The sequence below is a fragment of the Prinia subflava genome, chromosome Z (assembly GCF_021018805.1).
Source record: "Prinia subflava isolate CZ2003 ecotype Zambia chromosome Z, Cam_Psub_1.2, whole genome shotgun sequence".
Lineage (NCBI taxonomy): Eukaryota > Metazoa > Chordata > Aves > Passeriformes > Cisticolidae > Prinia > Prinia subflava.
This window is the reverse complement of record NC_086283.1, coordinates 97,885,383-97,906,589: the sequence shown is the minus strand read 5'-3', so window position 1 is coordinate 97,906,589 and position 21,207 is coordinate 97,885,383. Positions and strand designations below refer to the sequence as shown.

The following is a 21,207-nucleotide window of genomic DNA, read 5'->3' as shown; positions in this document are numbered from 1 at the left end:
ATTTAGTGATATATAAAGTTTACTTGTCTAAGATAATAGAAAATGCATAAGAAAAATATATTTCAATGAGTAAAGTTCATGCAAAACTTTCAGACTGAATTGTATGTAACTATTTATAGCTTTGTGTTACAATGCAATCAGTGAAAACTTTAGGGTACTAAAATTAGTAAAATGGTTGTGCTAGTGCTTGGGTCTGATAAAATTATGTTGATGCTGTGATGCATTTGGAGGTAGTCTAGCATCTTTTTGGAGATAAATTGTGCCTTTATTGAGTGAGTGTATACCTCAATATATGTGGTATACCTCATATACCTCAGTGTATAAATAAAAGGTGTTTATTAGGAGTTAATATCAAGCTTTCATAAAATTGTTATTATAAGTTTGTTTTTCATCATTAGGTGTACGAGTATCGGGATTTCTAACTGAAGAAGAAAAGAAATACCAACAAAAAAGCATTACAAGTTTCTTAAAATCAGGAAAAGAAATTGGTGTCCTTAGGATTGAGACAGAGAAGTCCAACCAAGAGTATTTCACAAAAAAATCAGAAGCACCTCATAGAGGGAGTTTTTTTGATCAAAAACGAGCAGCAAGACAACAAAACAGTGAGAATATTTCTCCAAATGAAAGCAGAAGTAAGCAGCCCTTTCATGATGATAAATCATCAGCAAATTTTATGGGAGAAACAAAGAAAGTCACAGATTTACAGGATTCTAATGTTTGTAAGAGCTTCACCTGTCCTGTTTGCTTTGAGAAGCAAAGCAGCAATAATTTGGAAGAGCTTAATAGACACATTGATGAGTGCCTCAATGGGATGTGTCTTAAAGATACTGTGGAAATATCCAAGAATGACAGTTCAAGAGAAAATACACCTAACTTTCTTCCACAGTTTAAAAATGAATACATTGATAAATGTCAAAAAAGTCAAACAGATCAGTTAGCAGGAACAGTCCAGTCTGCAAGTGTATCTGACAGCTCTACTAACAATAGCACTGAAAATTTTGGTCAGATAATACCTGATAAATCTTCCAGAGAACGACAGCCTAGTAATCTCAGTGACATTGCTAGAAATGTGTGTATGAAGCAGTGTCTCTTGCCCAAAAGAATATCACAAGACAATGAAGACAATTTTGACAAGACTGAACATACAGAAGGAACTAGTTCATCCTGTTTCTTTGAAGCCAAAGAAGACAATGTTCTTGTTTGTCCAGTTTGTAATTTAGAACAGAAAACCACCAGTCTTGTGTCATTTAACAGACACGTGGATGTCTGCTTAAATAAAGGCCTTATCCAGGAGCTGACAGAAAAAGAGGATTTTCCTACTAAGACTTATAATATGGAATACTCAAACAGAGTTTTCTCTGGTAAGTATACGCATTAGTATATAATTGATTATTCAAATTGTCTGCTTTTGCAATTAAGATACTTTGGCAACAAGTAAGAAAAATTTCTCATTTAAGTAAGGCCTATATAGGAATGAACATTTTTATTTAAAAAAATTTCAAATTGATTTTCATGACAAACTAGATTTATGAATGTGATGTTAGTTTGTCAGTTCCCTCCCATTCGCCACAAATGGCACATAAGAATTATTGCTCATTTCTGGAAATTGTATGTTAGTTACACACAACCATATTCAGAAAGATGTTTGTAAGGCTACTGAGATTAAAGTGAAGATCAATGAAAACATCCTCAACCTGGATTGTTTCAGATTCAGTTAACAGAAAAGCTCCATTATGTCATGTGCTGCCAAAAACTAGAACTAAAGCTTAAAGGAAGAAACTTCCAAGTCTGTTTTACAGCTAATAAAATACATCACGTAACTACACCTGTAACATGCCACAGCGGTATCACTCATGTTTTCTGAAGTAGTTTCTCTTTTTGACAAGGAGTTCATTTGCAGGTAGTAAAGTGTCTGCCTAAAGTAGTCCCTGATCTATTTTGGGAACCTTATAAAAGGCAATTAAAATGTTGGTGTGTTAGAATTTTCAGAATACAATTAATACTTACGATAAGAATATTTTACCAGAAAATTTTTAAAGTGATGTTGTTACTGCATGTGCAAACAGGGTGTAATTTAAGTTGAAGATTTACATTAGGTGAAGTTTCTTTTTGGCCCCCTGCAGGATAAAAATATTTAAAACATAATTTTCAACTATCACCTTGAAAATCAACTACATTATGCTGAAATATTTCTGAAAACTGTTACATGGTTCAAAGTAATTCCTTATAATTCAACAATTATTATAATTCAATAATTCATGGCCTTTTGGGTTTTCTCTTTTAAAAATGGTAATATAAACTACAGTATTCGAGCTGCAGATAATAAAAAGTTATATGCTTCTTGAGACAGATTAAATTTTAAGAAAGTTCTTCCATGTATATGATTTCTGAAGCATTCTTTCTTTATTGAAGTAATTAATTTTGGTTGTTTTCAATTACTTTTAAGGAGGTTTAAGCAAAGGACAGCAGTGCACAAATCCATCACAAGGTACAAAAAGGTAAGTGTTTTCTGGAAGTTTTGAGTACACAGCTTGTTTTAAAATAATGAGGTCCAGAAGAATACTCAGTGTTGTAAAACTTGTGTTGGTGTGCATTGTGTATTTTAACCTCTTACTGTTTTGTTTTTTTCCCCTTTGTTTAACCTTAGGTCTGGACTAACAGCTTCACAGTCAGTATCAAAAAAGGCCAAGTCAAGCAATTCCAAACGTACAATCAAAATGTTTTTTAAATGACTGTGTAACAACATGTTCTGTATGAATTATTTCATAGAGTTTTAGGACTGCAAGTTAATTTAGCATTGGCAATAGGCTGGATTCAGGTGCCTGTCGTTTTGGAACAATTACATATCTGTATAACAAAAACATGATGTCTCAGATAGAAGAAGAGGTAAAATGAAGGCTCCTCTTGCTCTTCCTCTTGCTCTTCCTCTTGCTCTTCCTCTTGCTCTTCCTCTTGCTCTTCCTCTTGCTCTTCCTCTGGCTTTTCCTCTGGCTTTTCCTCTGGCTCTTGCTCTGGCTCTTGCTCTGGCTCTTGCTCTGGCTCTTGCTCTGGCTCTTGCTCTGGCTCTTGCTCTGGCTCTTGCTCTGGCCCTTCCCCTTCCCCTTCCCCTTCCCCTTCCTTTTCCCACTTGTTTCCAAGAATCAGAATTTGCTGGCACTTTAATTTAGCTCCCTGGAACACAGGAGTCATAGCTAGGGTGTCCCACTGTACTTGCTGAAGGCCCTCTTCCCACTCCTGAACTTCAGTCTTCTCTGTTGATTTTATTGTAAAAATAAAATAAGGAGACTAACTGTGTGATAGCAAAGAAGAGTTGAATTGCTTGATTTCAGCTAACAGATGTCTGTCTTCAGAGTGGACACAAAACTGTATTAGTCTCACAGTTACCCAAGATAAGAACAAGAACTTGAAGCACTATCAAGCTTTCATTGTTGCTACTGAAAATTACTTCAGTAAGAGTTGATTGACCAGATCTGAAGGACTCGTGGTGAGATAAACAACGACTTCACTTATTTTAAAAAATGTTAAAAAATCTGTTGATTGAGAGAAGGATTCCTCCAGTATACTCAGACAAATGCTGCTTGATCTTCAGCCTTCCAAAGAGACTAAAAACTTCTTTACAGTTTGAAAGTATTACCAGTGAGTAGCACTAAATTTACGCTACATAAAAGGTTTCATGGTGCAATAATAATGAATTAAGGTGCAAATACAAGATAATGAACCTTCTTATTTTTTCGCTATCTTTCTTTTTAAAATTATTTTGTATTTCTGAATAAAGTGTATTCTGTGAGTGCATACCTAGAAAGAGGAAGTTAAGTGCAAATATTTAAAATGCTCTGTTTAAATTTTTTCTGTTCACACCAAATTCTTTAAAGACATTTTATTATAATTAAATATTTATCAGACAAATAATTTATTATAACAGCATATTTCTTAGAAGTTATACAAACAGTGCCAAGCCCTGTATGAAATATAAATTGCTTTTTAACTGTAGTCTTTTAAAGAAGTGGCTGAACCGGCACCGGCTGACCTCTCTACACCAGTTGTAGAAACATCTATTTTGTTGTTCAACTTTATTGGGATTTGCTTGCTTTTTAAAGCAACAAATGTATACATGGTATGTCTTAGATGCCCAAGTGCAGTTCAGAAAATGCTTTCCCATTTCCAGAACTGCTGGAATGGTTACACCATCTGTACCTGCTTGTCTGTTTGTTTGTCAGATGCTGCTGTACCCACAGCCCTGTCATTTGAATTCATGTCACTGCTCCCTTATCTGCTTTGGTCCAAATCAGCTGGACTAATTCAGACTGTAAATTGATTCAGTCAACTTTTTCAAAACTGGGTCAGTGAGCACACAGCATGAGCTGTTCTGTTGACAGATGTGGGAATTGTTGGTATGGAATACATAAAAGTAACTGAGGGAACAAAAGGCTGCCACAGCTGTTTAGAAAGTGAACACCTATCCCTTTTTTAGTTTGTATCTCTGATTCAATAAAGTGTAAAATCTAACTATTGTCTTGTTATTGTATGTGTATCTATAAAACGTCTATTTTTACATAAGCATTACATAGCAAAAAGTACTCTACTCTTAAGTACTTGAAAAAAATAAGTTAGTTGTCTTCACCTCAAAAGCCTCCTTGCTGTCTGTTTAAAAAGGAAGTGTCATAGAGTTATCCTAGTGTCATGAAAAGGTTGTGGATGTGTCAGATAATTGTGCAAATAAAACTCATAATATGGTTGTAAATTATTTATTACAATTCCATAGTGGATTGACCCTGGCTGGGTACCAGGCAGCCACCAAAGCTGCTCTCTCACTCATCTCTGCAGCTGGACAGGGGAGAAAAATATAAAGAAGAGTTCATGATTTAAGGACCAGGAGAGATGACTCATCAAGTACCATCATGGGCTAAGCAGGCTCTAATTAGAGATACTAATTCAATTCATCACTAAAAAAAATGAGAGCAGGATGAGAAGTAAAGACCTTAAATCCACCTTTCCTGCATCCCTCTCCTTCCCCCCTCTGCCTCCTGCCCCCTGACACACAGAGAGAGGGAATGGGCAGCTCCTCACACTGTTCCTGCTCAGAGGAGCCTTTCCCTGCCCCTGCACACGGGTCCCTCCTGGCAGACCATTCCTCACGAGCCCTGCCTGGGCAGCAGCTCTGTGAGCAGTGTGGGTCACCCTGCCATGGGACACTCCTCCAGGGACAGGCTGCTCCCTGTGGGCTGCTCTGTCCATGGCTCTGCGGGTCCCTGCTCAGGGGGGGCTTCCCAAGGGGTCACAGCCTCCTCTCAGACCTCCACCTGCTCCAGCGTGGATCTCCTCCATGGGCTGCAGGTGGATCCCTGCAGCCCCACTGACCTCCGTGGGCTGCAGGGGCACGGCTGACTCACCATGGGCTGCACCGCGGGCTGCAGGGGAACCCCAGCTCAGCCCCTGCTTCTCTGCTGACCTTGGTGTGTACAGAGCTGTTCCTGTCACATATTCCCACTCTGTTCCTCTGTGGTCACAATTACAACTGTGCAATAACCTTTTTTCTTCTCAAATCTCTTATCAGAGACACCTTACCACCATTTCTGCCTGGCTAACTCTTGGCCAGCTGCAGGTCCATCTAGAGCTGGCTGGAATTGGCTTTGCTGGACATGGGAGAAGCTTCTGGCAGCTTCTCACAGAAGCCACCCCTGTAGCCTCTCTGCTGTGAAAGTTTGGCTGTGCAAGTCAATACAAAATTGTGTGTGTTTACTGATTTACAAGTCCTTTTTTCTCCCTTATTCTTACAGTTTTTATACCATATTTATTACTGGTTTTAGCTGAAGAAGGCCTTCAGTTCATTATTAAGCATTGTCAACAATTTCTGTGATACGATTTTTTCATTTCTTGTGGAGAAGGAAAAATATAAGCTGTATAAGCAGTGTTTTTGTTTTGCATTTTCTTCCATGTGTTATTCAACTGATCTTAAAATCTGTTTTTTATTGATATCTGACAGTTTCTTTGTAGGTTTCTTTAACTTAATTGTAAATGATTTCCTGAATGTTAGCCATTCCACATTTACTATATCCATAGTTCTGAGGCATGTGAATCATCTAGGTTAGCAGCAGATGTGACTTTATGTAGTGTGTCTCCTTATTTAAGGTATACATATGAGTACTTTATCTTGAATTCCTCTTTTAGTTATGAGTAACAGAGAAAAAGGATTACAATTCTGTGATCTTAATGTTAATCCCTCTGCCAGTTTTGAGGAAAGGAATTTAAACTACACATTCAACATAATTGAGTCTTGCCTTACATTTTATTTTTATATTGGCTCTACTCATTTCTGTATGTATTACTACTGTTATCTTATGTATTAAAGAAAGTGCTCAGATTTCCTGTCAGTGAGAGCTCTGTGAAGGCAAGTATGGAATGTGTTACAGTACTTCCTTGCTCTGCACTTTGTTTTGGAGTCTTCACCTCTCTGAGTTTCTGTATCAGTCTGTGCAGTCTCTCAGAGCCATTTGAATGGGTCAAGATTGTACCAAGTGATTAGAGAATGTGCTAAACTTACTGCATATAACATTTAGGCATAGGATATATGTGAAATAGTATTGTGTATTAGTAATTGGAACTGGAAATTAGCAGCTGGTGTTTCATGACTGAAAATTATAATTGTGCTGTAACTGATGCTTTATATGATACTGCAAATCTGTCCCTCCTTTGGTGCCAGCTTTGTAGGCAAACCTGATCACTCCAGAGTTGTCTGTTGTCACACATTTTGAAAAGGAGCACTAACATTGAAATTGAAATTGAAAATTAGCCATAAGTAATACAGACCTACCTTTCTTCCTTTTAAAAAAATTGCTGGAACATTTCACTTGTGGGAAGCAAGTAGAAGTGAAACCTCTGTGATTCGGTTATGGCTAAATCAGTTGCTTGTTCTTCTCACTGAGCTTACTTCAACAGCATTGTTTTTGTTTCAGCTGAGTTACATTCACTTACTGGAGGCACACTTGGTGAAATTGTCTTTCACCAGACTGAATTGTATCAATTGTAAAGACTCTTATACATCACAGCCTCCTCTACCAAAAATGTTTAAAGGAGATAAGTACTGAAATCTCTTTATCTATGGTAAGCAGAATCTGAGCAAATAGTTTTTGTATCCAAATTCATTAAATTTACAGACTCTAGAGTCCTTTAGATTAATTTCATTATGGACTGGTATGGTGTTAGTCATCTTGGAAACTGGAATATGATTGTGTAATTGAATTTAAGAAAAAATTCCAGTGAAGGAACTCAAATGTGTCCACAATTTTGCGAGGCTGAATACTGGTGGTTCTGCTTTCTTGGAACTGTTTTTCCCATATTTATTTTGAAATAGCAATATCAAAGGCTGTTTTTAAAGTAAAATTCGAAGTAGTAATTTTAAAAAAGAGTTATGTCCTGTTGGGGAAAAAAATTGATGTCTGTGTGAAGTACCAATTCTGGCTTAAGTAGACCAAAATCACAGTGGATTTCAAGATTAGTTGAGAAATAGGTAGCTTAGATGGAGCTCAGTTTGTCAGTTCACACAACCTGAACGTTTGGGGATGTGTGTTTTGATTTTGACAGAAGTTTGACAAAAACAACTGCACACCTTTTCTGCCTGAAATTGAGGGGTCTTGTGATCAGATCAATACTGCCACCACGTCTGCATAGCTACACACAAATTCATGTCAGAAGCACCTCGGTCTCTCACATCCTCAGGCCGTGTGAAGCACGCAGGAGTGCCGGCATGGTCACCCTCTCCTGCCCAGTGCCCACTGATTGATAGTGATGAAAATACCTCCCCAAAATGGTCTTCAGCCTGCATAGAGAGCTCCATGAGTAGTTGTTAGTGCATGGACCGGCTCCAGGCATCCCCTGCAAGCTGTGTTACCTCTGTGTGTCTGTACGCCTGTGCTCATGGCATGGCTTTTCAAAAGCTGTCTGGTGCCTTTTGTCTCATGTGTGACACTTGAGGGTGCTGATGGCTCCTGGCGCACACGGGTAGCACTAGGGAAGGCCTGGGCGGGACTGGATGGGGCAAGGATGATCCCGTTCAGTGCCTAGCCACTGTCAAGAAATGCAGTGTATTTAGTGCTTGGTTTCTCTTAGAACAAACTCCTAAATCTGCCCCTTGGCGCGGCGGTGTCCGGGCGCCGGCGGGGTGCTGCTCTGCTGTGCCCGCAGAGGTGTGTTAGACCCGGCGGCGTGTGCTGGAACCGGTTTGTCGGGCCGGGACACCTCCCTCGGCACAGCGGCCTGGGGCCCCTTCCCTCGGCTGGGGAGGAAGAGGAGCTCCGGGCAGCGATGAAGGGGCTGGGCCGGCTGCTCCGCGCCGGGGAGGATGCGGCGCAGGGAGCCGCGGCAGCGAGCCACGCCGGCCGTGAGTGCGCGGGGTGGGGAGAGACCGGCCGGGGCAGCGCGGCCCCGGGCCCGGCACAGCCACGGGGGCCGGCCCTGGAGGCAGCGTGCCAGGCTCTGTCAGGGCTGCTGGGACTCACCCAGACCCGCTGGGACCCACCCAGACCTGCTGGGACCCACTGACCTGCCGCCTGCCTTGGCCGGAGAGCGAAACGATGAGCGGTGGGGTTGGAAACAGCAAATGTGTGCATGTGGGGTTGGGAGCTGGGCTTTGGCACGTGGCGTTCCCAGGGGAAGTCCTGCAAATTGCCCGCTGCCCTGTTTTAATTTCCCCTTTGAGCTGCTCTGAGAGGGTTTGCTGGTGTTAGTCACGTCCCTGGAGCTGAGCATCTGCCACCAGTTGCGCAGCCGATCCGGGCCCCCGTTTTGGGAGGCACGCAGAAATCAGAGGATCTTGCGCTCAGAAACACAACCCAGGGATGGGGTCTCCAGCCTTCACCCTGCACACCAGTCTGTGAAAGGACAGGCTGCTCTGCCGGGAGCTGCAGCTAGTGAAAGCAGGTGACCTGTGGGAACTAAGTGTTAGCTGCTAAACCCTGCTTCACCCATCCTGTGATCACACCGTGACAGCCAGGAGCTGTTATCTTGGGCTGTGGTTCTCCCTCCCAGGCTGGCAAAGAGGGCAGAAAAAGAAAATAACAAATGAAACCTCACCATTGGACTCAATAAGTAGTTTTTCCCATGACTTCTTTGAAAAATAAAAATCCTAGTGGCTTAACAGGATCCCTACACTGCTGTAGTAATTTTACTTCCAACAAAAAGAAAACCCACAGAAAAGTTTGAAAGTGTTGCCAGGCCCTTAAATATATGATTTCATTTTTAGAAACGATAGGATAAAAGTATTTTTATTGCCATTTAAATCCAAATATTGTTGATTTTTATTTTACCTCCTTGGACCTCTTCAGCCAAATCAAATTCTGGGGTTGTTTTCCCATGTGTTTTTTAAGGCAGTTGTAGATTTGATCTTGTGGACACCATAACAGTACCTTAAAAACACACCACGGAGGTACGATACACACATGCAGGTATTTTCACTCTCCTCTAAATTCTGAAACCTCAGCTGCATTTTTCTGATTCATTGGAAATCATCCTTATTTGTGGTATTCCCAAAAGAAAGAATGAGGCCTCTGAAGTAAGACATAAATAAGAGAAAAAAAAATTGAAGGTACTTCACTTTTTGGTTTGAGGTCAACAAAGCAATTTACTTTTCTGTGCTTTTAATTACTTGCTCTTCCAAGAGATGAAAAATTTTGGGATGTTCAATATACTGCTAGCAGGATTCTCTATGAAGGAGACCAATGGTATCAGGAGAGGAAATCAAAATACTAATTTTAGATAGCTCAAAAGAAAAACTGAATATAACTATTTAATGGTTATAATATAAATATATAGTTATTATATAAGCCAGACATTTTGTATGGTGCCAAAGAAAATACTCCCTAAAAAACCTGTCAGTCACATGTAGATAATTGGTTGCTGCTGTTACATGAAAATAGAGTAATTGCTAGTTACAGGAGGACTGCTAAATCCTGGACACCCCTGCTTGGATAAAAAGCTTCCATAAAGCTGTAGGCTCACAGCTCTGTACTCCTGTAATTCTATACGTGAAAAAAAAATAGCAAAAGAAACAAAAGTTTGGGCAACAAATCTGAGTCATGGTGTGTCTACATTGTCATGGCTCTTAACTCCTGAATCACTGAGAATCATGAAGAGAGATTTTTAGGAAATATAATGCACAGAGCAAAAAGGTCTTTTGAGCAGCACATGTCCAATTCATGGCTCCTGGACAGGAGAGAAAAGAACACACTGTATTTTTGTTAGAACTACAAAACTGTCCTTGCTGATGCATATACAGTAGAGAAACATAATTTTGTCTTGTTTTTGAAGGCAGTGTTGAGTAGAGTCTTGGGGTTGCTCCTGATTGTCCAGAGATGCATTTATCTTTGAGATCTATCTCATGTAAGATACAGCAGTCAGCAGGAATGAACATGGCCTAATTGTAATTAATTGCAGCTAATTTTTGCTGTACCTACTTTTTCCCACATTTGCCATAAATTTGCCTTGAGCAAGGTGACCTTTGACCATTGATTTACCTGAGTTTGAAATCAAGTTAATAGAAAGCTCTGTTGGATATTTCCTAGGGTAATGACTATGAAAACTGGGACTGAGGCATTTATTCTTCAAAGTTCACTGTTCATAATGATGATTTTGTCAGCCATGCTCCTTGTCACAGATGCCAGGAGTGCATTTTTATTTTCAAATGCTTTTTTTCTTTTTTTTTTTCTTAAATAACACATATACTGTGATTCCCAGAGAAGTCTGAAAGGACAATTCATTTATTTGAGGCACTTGGGTAATTGCGTAGGAAAACTGGAAACCTTTCCAAGTATCTAGTTTAATTTCTGATTCATTTTGTACAGTAAAAATGTGATTATTCTCCCTGAGATTATAGCCACAGGTAACATATAAAATGCAATTAGATGAATGCCATCCTGATTTTCCTTAGAATGCTGTGCAGTCATACTGCCTCAAGCTGTGTCCTTATTAGGCATTAATGAACTTAGACATAATGCAGTAGGATGAACTTGCCTGAGAGGCTCTGAGAAATAGATAATTCCTGTAGTTCCTGGTCCAACTGAGTGGTGCCTCCTTGGTGATTTCATTGTACAAGTGGCCTTCAGCCCAAAATATTCTAGATAGAAGACATTTAACTAATTATACTTCAAGTGTGACATGCTATTGGATTCAAAGTTATCTACAAACATTTTTGCAGCTGGTGTAACTGCTACATGATTTTCTTCTAAGTGATTAATTAAATGTTATGGTAGAAACGTGGAAAATATTCTGACCTCCAGCTAAACTAGTTATCAGACACTGGAATTTTATTTTTCAGAGTTACTGAATATGCCTTGTAACTACTTTAGCTGACCAAAACACATGCTAATTTTTAGACTGAGACATTAAAGGAAGGTCTCTGTTTAAAAGCAGGTTTTGTTTGTTTTGGTTTGTTTTTCCAGTTGTGTCACACTGTTTGGTTACTGCTTTACATATTTTGTGTTTTGATGGTGTGTTTAAAACAGAACAGTTTCTCAAAGAATAGGAAATAAATACTACAGTTTGTAGCATTCCGTGCTATGTCTATGCAATAATTTGGGATGCAATTAGATAGTAAGAGCTTCATAAACAAACTGTTTCTGTGAGTGCAAACTCTGGTAATCCACGCTGTGAGAAGTCCCCCTTTATTTGCACTTAAAAGTTGAAACTAGAAATATTAGCCAAATGTCCCTAAAGGAGAAAAACGTAGTCATGAAATGCTTTGATGATGAGAGCCAGGTGGTTCTTGTAACATTAAATCAGTACAAATGAGAGAAAGCATAAACAGTATCATCATCCCTTATGTTGGTTATGGCTACCTTTTTAATAATATGTTTTTGTTATTGTGTTATCCCACAGTACTGCCAGATGAGAGAGAATTTCATTATGCTGCTAAAATGAACAATTTGGACACCGTGGAAAAGCTGTTTAAGAAGAATGTTGATATAAATGCTGTAGATACTGTGAGTATGAAGTGCCTGACAGATCACTTACACCAAGGGTGACTCCTTGGGGTTGCATGGGGGAATGTCAGCGTGCCCCTTCAGCTGCAGGGTGGTGAGGCTGCAGAAGTGCCCTCCAGGACCTGATGAAGAATCATTTCATATGGCCATCATGGACATTAGGGTTTGTACAGCATCACTCCCAGGTTTCACACTAGTCAGGGTATCACATTGAGAACTAAGGACCTCTCAATTGTGCCCCTGCTCTGGTGTTTCCTCAGAGCTCTCTGGTGACTGATTTCTCAAGTTCTCCACCTTTCTGAGTGAGATGACTTTACCTCACAGTCACTTTAAGAATGGATTAATGCTGCTGGAATTACAAATTTCTAGAAGGAAGTGTTACTCTTTGGTTTGCATGGAACCGTGGGGGCATTCTGCAATATCCTCTTGCTCCAACCTGAGCTCAGAATTCAGATTTTCCCTGGATACATGAAAATGCATTTCTTATGCTGACTTCAACACTAGGCCTAAAATCTGAGGATGTATACCTCACTTTATATATAAATATGGCACTGTGTTCCACATGAGAGGCAGTTCAACAGCAACAAAGCAGTCATGATGTTAACCTGGGAGTTCTGCTTAACAGTGTCCTCTCGATGGCTACTTAGAAATCATCTACCCTTGAGTATCCAATGTTATTTATTCTGGGTTCTGAAAACATCTTCTTCCCATGACCACATGCATTTTCACCCACTGGGCAATATAGAAGATAGTATAGTGCATTTTTTGATTTGTTTATGAAACAGACAAGGAGACAAACATTTCCTCTGAGCACACTTCTCTTGAATACCAAGAGTATCAATTGCATTAAACTCTAAAAGGTCACTTAAAAATAGTTCTTTCTTCCTTCTTGCTTTCCAGAATTCAGGAAGTTAAACTAAACACATACTCAGTGCAGTAGTTTGAAACTTTACTCTATCATCCTTCAATTAGACCTTTAGTATGAGAGTTACTAGTGTGGCTGTAGAGATCTTGTTTGATTGATTGACTGTTTTGATTGATTGTCCTAGTAGGGATATAGCTTATGCTGGGAAAGCCATTTGTTTTGTTAATGTTGATCATTCCTGTCCCTGTACTCTCAAGCCAAATAAGAAAGGCTGCCAAAAGATGAGCTTTTTGATAGTACTCTTTCTACAGTACAAGAGGCTTTTTTCTGACATAAATACATGTCATAAATCTCACCTTATTCCTTTTGATACATATGGTTGTAAATTTAAATTTCTGCTTGAAAAAGTCAGATGATCTCCAGAGAAGCTAAGAAAAAAAAAATCCAAACTGACTTAAAATTAATTGATTAAATCTCTTAGACGTCTTCGTATGGAAACTATCAGTGACTTATGTTACACCCAGTTATGTCCGTTTTATCTGAAAGCAAAACTCTCTCCAATAAAATTTGATCCAATTTAACAAATCCCTTTTAAATATATACCACTAATTACCTTATGGAAGTCCTCTTGAGAAGCACTGAGCCATTCACCTCTGTAAAATTACTCACTGTTTGCAAGGTGGTAGCTTTCATTTACTTAGCTGATGACTCAGGCTGGGAAGGTGACTAACACTGAGTGAGGGAGAAATCTGGGCTTGCCTTGCAGAGGTTTAGTCAAAAGCAAGGAGGATACCAAAAGAAAATTTACTGCTTAGATATAGGCCTCAGCTATTTAAACTACACCATTTAATAAAATAATAAACAAGAATGCTTCTTGTACTGCATGCACCTCCCTTACTCAGCATTTGACTACTTAATCCCACTTTGACATTTCAATGAAGGGACAATACTACGTAGACTAACAAAATCATTCTATTTTTACAAGAATTCTCTGAGATCAATATCTGAATTCCATCCAAGGGAATGAAACAGAATATGTAGATAGAGATCAAGTATGACTGTTGAAGAGAAATATGAAATAGGTGCATTTAGGTGAATATTAACAGGTGCATGTCATAACAAACAAAAGAATTCCAAAATCCTGACCTCCTGCACAGGGAAAAGGACTTTCTTACAGACCTGACAACCCTGTTTATTCCAGCTGAAGCGCTCAGCACTCCACTTTGCTGTTGCGGGGGGCCATGTGTCCGTGGTGGATTTCCTGCTTCATCACAAAGCTAGACTCGACATGGCAGATCAGGTAAGCTGGCTGACTTGTTTTTATTCATGTGTATAGAATGCCTTTGAGGAGCAGTAAAAGCAGATACTTCTCCTGTGCTCCCAACTGTGCAAAATTAGGAGCTTGCAGTAAAAGCTCAGGTTTGTCTTAGAACTGCACATATTTATATGAAAAAGGCGTTTTTAGAGGGGAAAACACATTGCCCAAAGTATTGGATAACTTGAATACCTGAGTGAGCATGTGGCACCTCCCTTGGCCAGGTCACAGTGTTCACCTAATACAGGCAAGGATATTATTTGCCTTGTGTGCTGCAAGAGCACACTGCTGACTCATGTTCAACTCAGTGTGCACCAGAAGCCCCAGGTTGTCCCCAGCCAGTATTGCTGCCTGGATTTGCTCCTCCTCAGGGGCAGGACTTCACATTTCTCCCTGTTGAATTTAGTTATGTCCTTGGTAGGCCATTTCTCCAGCCTGTCAAGGTTTCCCTGGATGGCAGCACTCCAATATGGTCTATCAGCTATTCCTCACAGTTTAATATCATCTATGAGTTTGCTGTGGGTACATTCAGCCCATCATTCAGGTCATAAATGAAGATGATAAATAACATTCCCAGGATGAATACCTAGTGGGCATTGCTTGTGAGTGGTCTCCAGCTGTTCATAGCTTGGAAGGTTTTTCAGGGCAGACTTTTGGACCACAGCCACAAATTTAGCCAAATCCCAGATTTATCTTATTGCCTGCATGCCAGGCACATATTCCAAATTTTCCTCCACTTTACAGTTTTCCACTGAAATTTCTGCAAATACAGGAAAGACTGAAAAAGTGGAGTGAGTCCCAGGCAGAGCCTCTAGAACAATTAGAAGTGCAGCACATGGTGTATGAGGATGTGTCCTAATATCCAACCTAAACCTCTCCTTACACATCTCCATTCCATTCCCTCTGGTCCTGCCAGGTCAGTCCTGCCCCTGCTCTTCTCCCCACAGGGAAGCTGTAACTGCAGTGAGGTCTCCCCTCAGTGTCCTGCAGGCTGAACAGATCCAGTGAGCTCAGCTGCTCCTCGTATGTTTTCCCTTCAAGGTCCTTTCCCACCTTTGTTCCTCCTTTGGATGCTCTCTAATAGCTTTACATCCTTGTACTGTGGCACCCAAAACTGCCCCCAGCACTCAAGGTGAGGCCACACCAGCAGGGAGTTGAGCTAGTCCTTTTGTTTTTAAGGTGTTAAAAACAGGGTTCTTTCTTTTCCTATAAGGAAAAATGTTTTTAGAGAATTTGAGAGGTGAGAATATTAGAAAGGGACCCAAATGGAAAAGTATGGTGACTCATGAAATTATAGTCATTGCATATTATCACTTGAAATGTCATTCATTGTACCCAGGACTATCTATCTACATAGTTTCTGGAGAGAGAAGATGATTTCCAGGTAGGAATCCCTCTGTCTTAAAATGAGATCCAGTCCTTCTCTAGAGACGCCACACCTTCTGTCAAGAGGAGGTCAAGCATTTATCTAGGTCTTGCTCCATTGTATTTAGCTTAATTTAAGTGAGATTAATCCCACCCACACCATCAGGTGTTCCTATTGCTTTTCTGAAAGCCTGGAGATTGGAACCTACTAATTTTGGAACCTACCTAATACACTGAATCAATCAAAAAGATTTAAAGAAATTTGGCTGGAGGTATTTTGATGGTAATTTCTGCCTTTGTCGTTTTATTTGAAGCATGGCCTGACAGTGATTCATCTTGCAGCTTGGACTGGAAATCTGGATATAATGCGAAAGTTAGTTAAAGCAGGTGCTGATCAAAAGGCTAAGAATGAGGTTTGTTGATGACAAATTTTTACCCACCCTAAACATGTTTATGTTGGAAAAAAGCCAAGCATTCTTACAGACTGACTTACCATTTTTCAGGAAGGAATGAATGTACTGCATTTTGCAGCTCAGAGCAACAGCATTAAAATAGTTGATTATTTCCTCCAAGATCTTCACCTGAACGACTTGAACAAACCTGATGGGGTACAGTGTATTTCTGTTTATTTCTTTGATGTCATGAGGCTTTTGTTTTGGGGAAAACAATCTTGACTTGGGGAATTCCAGTGAATTTTAACATATTGAGAGTTACATACACTTTTAATTACTGACTTGGATATTGAGAAATAGGTAAAAGAAAGAGCCAGACAAGCACTTAGGGGCAACACCTTCCCTCCCTCTTTGGCCATTTCAGTTGGACTCCAGACACCCTTTGCTGTCCTTGCTTTTGCTGCATGTGATGCTCAGTCGTGGTAAGGCAATGGGAGGCACAGGAGGTTGATTTCAGTCCCCAGTGGATTCCTTTCTCCTGCTCCTTGCTTCTTACTGTTTCCCCCTTCTCCAGAAAGCTTCTTGCATGGGCTGCAGCCACGCTGTACCTTCCTCTGTGTCTCCTCCCTTTCATCTTCTTGTGTCTCCTCCTGTATCTCCCCTTTTGCATCCTCCCCACAGCAGAGCCCAGCTGTTTTTAAATACATTTTCACAGAGGCATCGTGAGGTTTTATGGTGGGTTAAGTGTTGGCACATCGTGGGGCAGTTTGGTCCACTGTGGAGCCAGCTGGAAATGTCTGTGACCAGCACAGGGCAGCCTCTGACATTTCCCACCTAACACAGTTTCACAGACCCTACTCTTACCAAAACCTCCAGTCATGGCCAACATGGCCATTTTTCATCACTGTAAAACATAGAAATATGTGCAGCCATCCTACAGAGGTGCACTGACTCTCCAACTGTGCCTTGTCCTCATCACGTTTTCTGTGGTTTTATTTTCAATTTCCACAATTGGGATCTTGTTTTGAAATGCTGTGTAGATAAGTCAGATGACTTATGTATCTTTACATGAGGAAAACTTATTCCTGTGAGATCTGACATCTAAAGAACAAATCTCCCATTATTTTTTCTGAGTTTCTTGAATTTTATTGACCCAAGGGTGCAAAATTCTGAATCCTTTTTTACAAATAACAAGTCAGACAAAATGGAGTTAATTAAACAAAACATACCTTTGAAGGTTTAGGCCTTGGGAAATGTGAAGAATTACCTTCTCAGCCACCTGTTGAGGTTACATATTCATTCTCTACTAGGTGCATGCATTTTTTTCCCCAGATATTTCTATAGGCACTATCAGGCATGACATAAAGCCATTTTACCTAGCTGGGTACATGCCTCACTGTTGGAACAGTGGCACAGTTTTTGTGGCAAGGTAACTTTCTGCAGTGGGGTTTGTAAATGGTTTGAAAAGTTTTTCTTAGTTTCAACACCATCAAAACCCTCTACAGTCCTAAATTCAAGCCTCCTGCATGAAACTCCTGAGGTATGTCAGTTCTGGTCTCTGTTCCCAGAATCTGGATCCAACAAATTAACCCATGGACATAAATCTTGCAGTTGCTTTGCTGCCTGTTTCTGAGCATCCTCAAACTTTTAATGACACACTTATTTTGATAAATATTTTCATACTAAAAAGTTTTAAGTGTATTTTCCACTTTTTTACCATTTCTAAATAGTTTTTATATATTTTATTCGGGATATGCAAAATGTATAATCTCTTTATGTATACTAAGTATTTTTTTAATTACTGGTCTTCTATGTATGTATTATTGTGTTATTCACCTCAGTCATATGATATATAATTTTTTATGTAGGATACACATATATATATATGCATGCCATATATCAAGTAACTAGAAGTAAAGTATTTCTACTTTCCTAACACTATGTTTCTTTCCATAATTGTTTTCTAGAAAGGCAAAAAGCCATTTCTTCTGGCCTCTGAGAAAGGCCATGTTGATATGATAAAAAATTTGATTGCTCTGAAGCTATTTACATCTGAAAAAGATGAGGTAAATGTTTATTTTCTACAAAAGTGCAACTACAAATGTGCTTATGAAAGATTATTTTGTTTCACTGTGGTTATTATACAATCAAATATCTGAGTGCCCTGCACAGATGTTACAGTGATATATGGGACCAACAAATATAAAAGGATGATGTTTTTTAGTGATAAAGGAAATGAAGCGGGATGATTGCCAGGAGACTTTTCCATTCATAATTTATGCAAATCAAGACTGGGATATGCTGTTGTTGAGAGAAGTGGGAAAGCCTGGAGATAAAGGTGTCAGCCTCTGCTCTGGGAGATCTTGCATCCCAGTGTTTCACTCTGTTCATCTGTGTCTGTGTCTCACTGTGTGGCCAATTTTTCAAAGCTGTTTAAAAGCCTCAGGGAGCAAATAAATACCTACAAATTCTCTTTTAGCAGTACGTTAACACTTCAATGTGATTAAGTTTGCTTTGACACTGTATTTTAAGGTATCCCAGTAATTTTCAAAGTCTGCTCTTAAATTTATTTTTCCTTTCTTGATTATTTCTGGAATGACTAAGTATTTCTCTGCATCTGAGGCATTGCAAGGACAAGTACATTAAAAATTGTGAAATTGTCAGATGCTGCATTTACAGAACCACTAAAGAAAGGACTCATGAAGTGATGTTGGCTTTTTTTGATATTCTGGTAATAGTTCAAAAGCTGCAGTGCCCAGAGCTCTGCTGTACGAAGCAGTTTATCATCAGAGGTTGAAAGATAGTGTTGACCCCGATATCTAGCAGGTTAAAGGTGTCAACAGCACCAGGAGGTGAATACTGTAGTCCTGCAAATTAGGTAAGAAACCTGGACAGAAATTCATCTCCTGGGTCACCAGACCAAATCACTCTGTAGCCATCAATGGTGCAAAGGATTCCCACATCTTCCCACTCAGTGCTGGGAATGAAAAATTGTTCTGGACTCTCATTTTTCTGAGAGTTACAATTCTTCTAACCTTTTAGCCGTTTTTGTACTATTTTGTATGCTTCCATTTTCTTCCAGTTCAAAACCTGCTGCTCTGCCTGAAGCTGTTAGTTGCTTTTATTTGCTTGGTGGTGTGGTGTTTTGATTTTGGTTTTGTTTCTGTTTTGTGTATCTTAGTTTCCTGGAAAGAAATTGCACTGATGGTGACAGAGATCAGAGATTGCAATGTTGACATCAACAAATTTCTGTCCACTGACCTAGGCTTTTTTACTCTATAAATCAGTGGTCTCAGGGGTTCAGTGTAGTACCCTTGTGGGAACCAGTAACTGAAGTTTTCTTCTGATTGATTTGTTAGGAATTAGAATTTCAGATCTTTTTTGCTGGTATACATTCAAGTTTTCAGACAAACAACCAGATCAGCAACAATAGAATAGACTGACTCATGGCACATGCTGTGTGTAGCTGCCTCCCTCTCCTTGTATGTAAGAGGGACTTGTATGTGAAAGGCCAAAGGCTTTGTGTTGGTTTTAGTTATTGTCTTTATTCTGGGTTTTAAAATATGTTATTTTAATTTCAAGGAGGGAAATACAGCATTGCACTTAGCAGCCAAAAACGGTCACAGTGAAGTGGTAGAAATTCTGCTTGAACAATGGGAGGAAATAAATGACCCAAATCAGGTAAGATATATACACTATACTTTTATATACACTAAACTATCGAAAGAAATAAGGTTAGAGATGTGAAAAAATTCCTGAGAAGATCAAATTTGAAGGGAAGAGATGTGGAACTGAGGAGACTTCATTAATCTTGCTGGTTTCCTAGCAACTTTGCATCCTGTTTTGCTGTTCCTTGTCCGATAAATTAACCTCTATTACCTCCTTCAGTTCTTCCTCTGTCTTCTGTCCCTTATACACATCCTCCCCTATGTTTGGCAAGCCCGCTGCTGGCAGAAGAGAACAGAGGAAAGCCTTAACTTCCCTTGCTTTCTGTCAATTTTAGCATTCCAGCATTTTTAGCCATGCAATCCCACTCCTTTTACCATCTCACTTTTAAGCACTTCTGGTGCTTTTCAGCCTGTTCATTGGGCCAGTTTGGCTTGAACACCAAGCACAGACCATCACAGGCAACTCAGCAGAGGGGTCTCAGATTTGTATCTCGTCCATCCGAGCTCAGTTGCACAAAACTGGCTGCAGACACTGCCCACCCAATTTGCTTTCCTGGGTTAGTGTTGGTGAGCTCACCCAGCACATTCATCAATGGCATATTAGCTGGGAAGGTTGTATCCCTGAGTTAATGCACTCCTGAACTTCATTTTAAGGCTTAAACAAGGAGTGGAGGAAGGAAATGCACACTAACTGCTCCTGTCAGCGTTCTTGCTTTGCAAAAGGTTTCTGTCTTTTTCTGTTTCTTCTGTGGGGCAGCTGGCACAACCTGGGCAAGGCAATCCTTTGTTGTGGGCTGCATGCCCACTCTGGGAACCTGCCCTGTGTGGTTGATGATTTGTTCTGCTGGGCCAGTGGGCAAAATGAGTACCTCCTACCCAAGGCCCTCCTCTTTCTTTATCAGTGACAGGTGAGTTAAGAAATTCCCCCTTATCCAACTTGTCTGCTGTTTTCAGCTGTGCCTGTTGTGAGGCACAAGAGCCTCTTTGAAATGAGGAGCCCTGGTGTTTCCAAGGCTTGTCTAAGGATGTTGCTTCTGCACACAAACTTGTGCTGTTGTGCCCCCGTCTCGGCATGGTTAATGGTGTGACCTTCTGACTTGGTTTGGAAAGACAGGTGTCTGCCAGGAAAAGCTGGAATTTCCCTTGGAATGGAGAATGCAAACCCCTTCCCTCTGAATTATTATGATTTTGCAATTAGGAGCTTTCGGGCGAAGATATGGGAATAGGTGTAACAGTCCTTTACTAGGAATATTAAAAATACAAATGTAGTACTACAAAAAATCAAGCAAACAAAGAAACAAACAAAAATCTTAGAAACCCTGACAGAGTCAGGAATACGGCCTGACACCCTGTTGGTCAGGGTGGTGGGAGCAGTCCAAATAAATCCTCCTGGAGTGACAGATGTGGTTCTGTTGGAGCAGAGATGATCCTGCAGAAGGTTCCAGTGGTGGTGAGATGGGTCCAGCCTTCCTCTGGGAATGCAGTGCAAACAGTCTGTCCTGTTATTCTGAATCTCAGGTTTTTATCCAGGTGGGAATGCTGGACTCCTCCCCTGGGTGGAGCATCTCCCAATGGATGATGGAATTGTATCAGTCATGGAGTGAGCCTCGATGGCCCATGGACAGCAGAT

General features: G+C 40.1%; 2 protein-coding genes across 12 annotated transcripts in view; both read left to right on the top strand.

The window, feature by feature from the left end:
- POLK (DNA polymerase kappa) overlaps positions 1–4,752 on the top strand; it is a 37,505-nt gene extending 32,753 nt beyond the window's left edge. For all 7 annotated transcript variants that reach the window (XM_063423342.1, XM_063423343.1, XM_063423344.1 and 4 more), the window contains 3 exons: positions 399–1,361; positions 2,447–2,498; positions 2,648–4,752. In XM_063423342.1, the coding sequence (XP_063279412.1) occupies positions 399–1,361; positions 2,447–2,498; positions 2,648–2,732 (1,100 nt within the window). In that variant the 3' untranslated portion in view covers positions 2,733–4,752. The remainder of the gene's footprint in view (positions 1–398; positions 1,362–2,446; positions 2,499–2,647) is intronic.
- Positions 4,753–8,036: 3,284 nt separating this feature from the next.
- Positions 8,037–21,207, top strand: part of ANKDD1B (ankyrin repeat and death domain containing 1B) — a 29,460-nt gene continuing 16,289 nt past the window's right edge. For 2 of the 5 annotated variants that reach the window (XM_063422762.1, XM_063422761.1), the window contains exons 1-7: positions 8,194–8,377; positions 11,869–11,972; positions 14,039–14,137; positions 15,832–15,930; positions 16,021–16,125; positions 17,877–17,975; positions 19,492–19,590. In XM_063422762.1, coding sequence (XP_063278832.1) covers positions 8,302–8,377; positions 11,869–11,972; positions 14,039–14,137; positions 15,832–15,930; positions 16,021–16,125; positions 17,877–17,975; positions 19,492–19,590 — 681 coding nt within the window. In that variant the 5' untranslated portion in view covers positions 8,194–8,301. The other 3 variants (XM_063422764.1, XM_063422763.1, XM_063422765.1) reach the window with 3 other exon arrangements.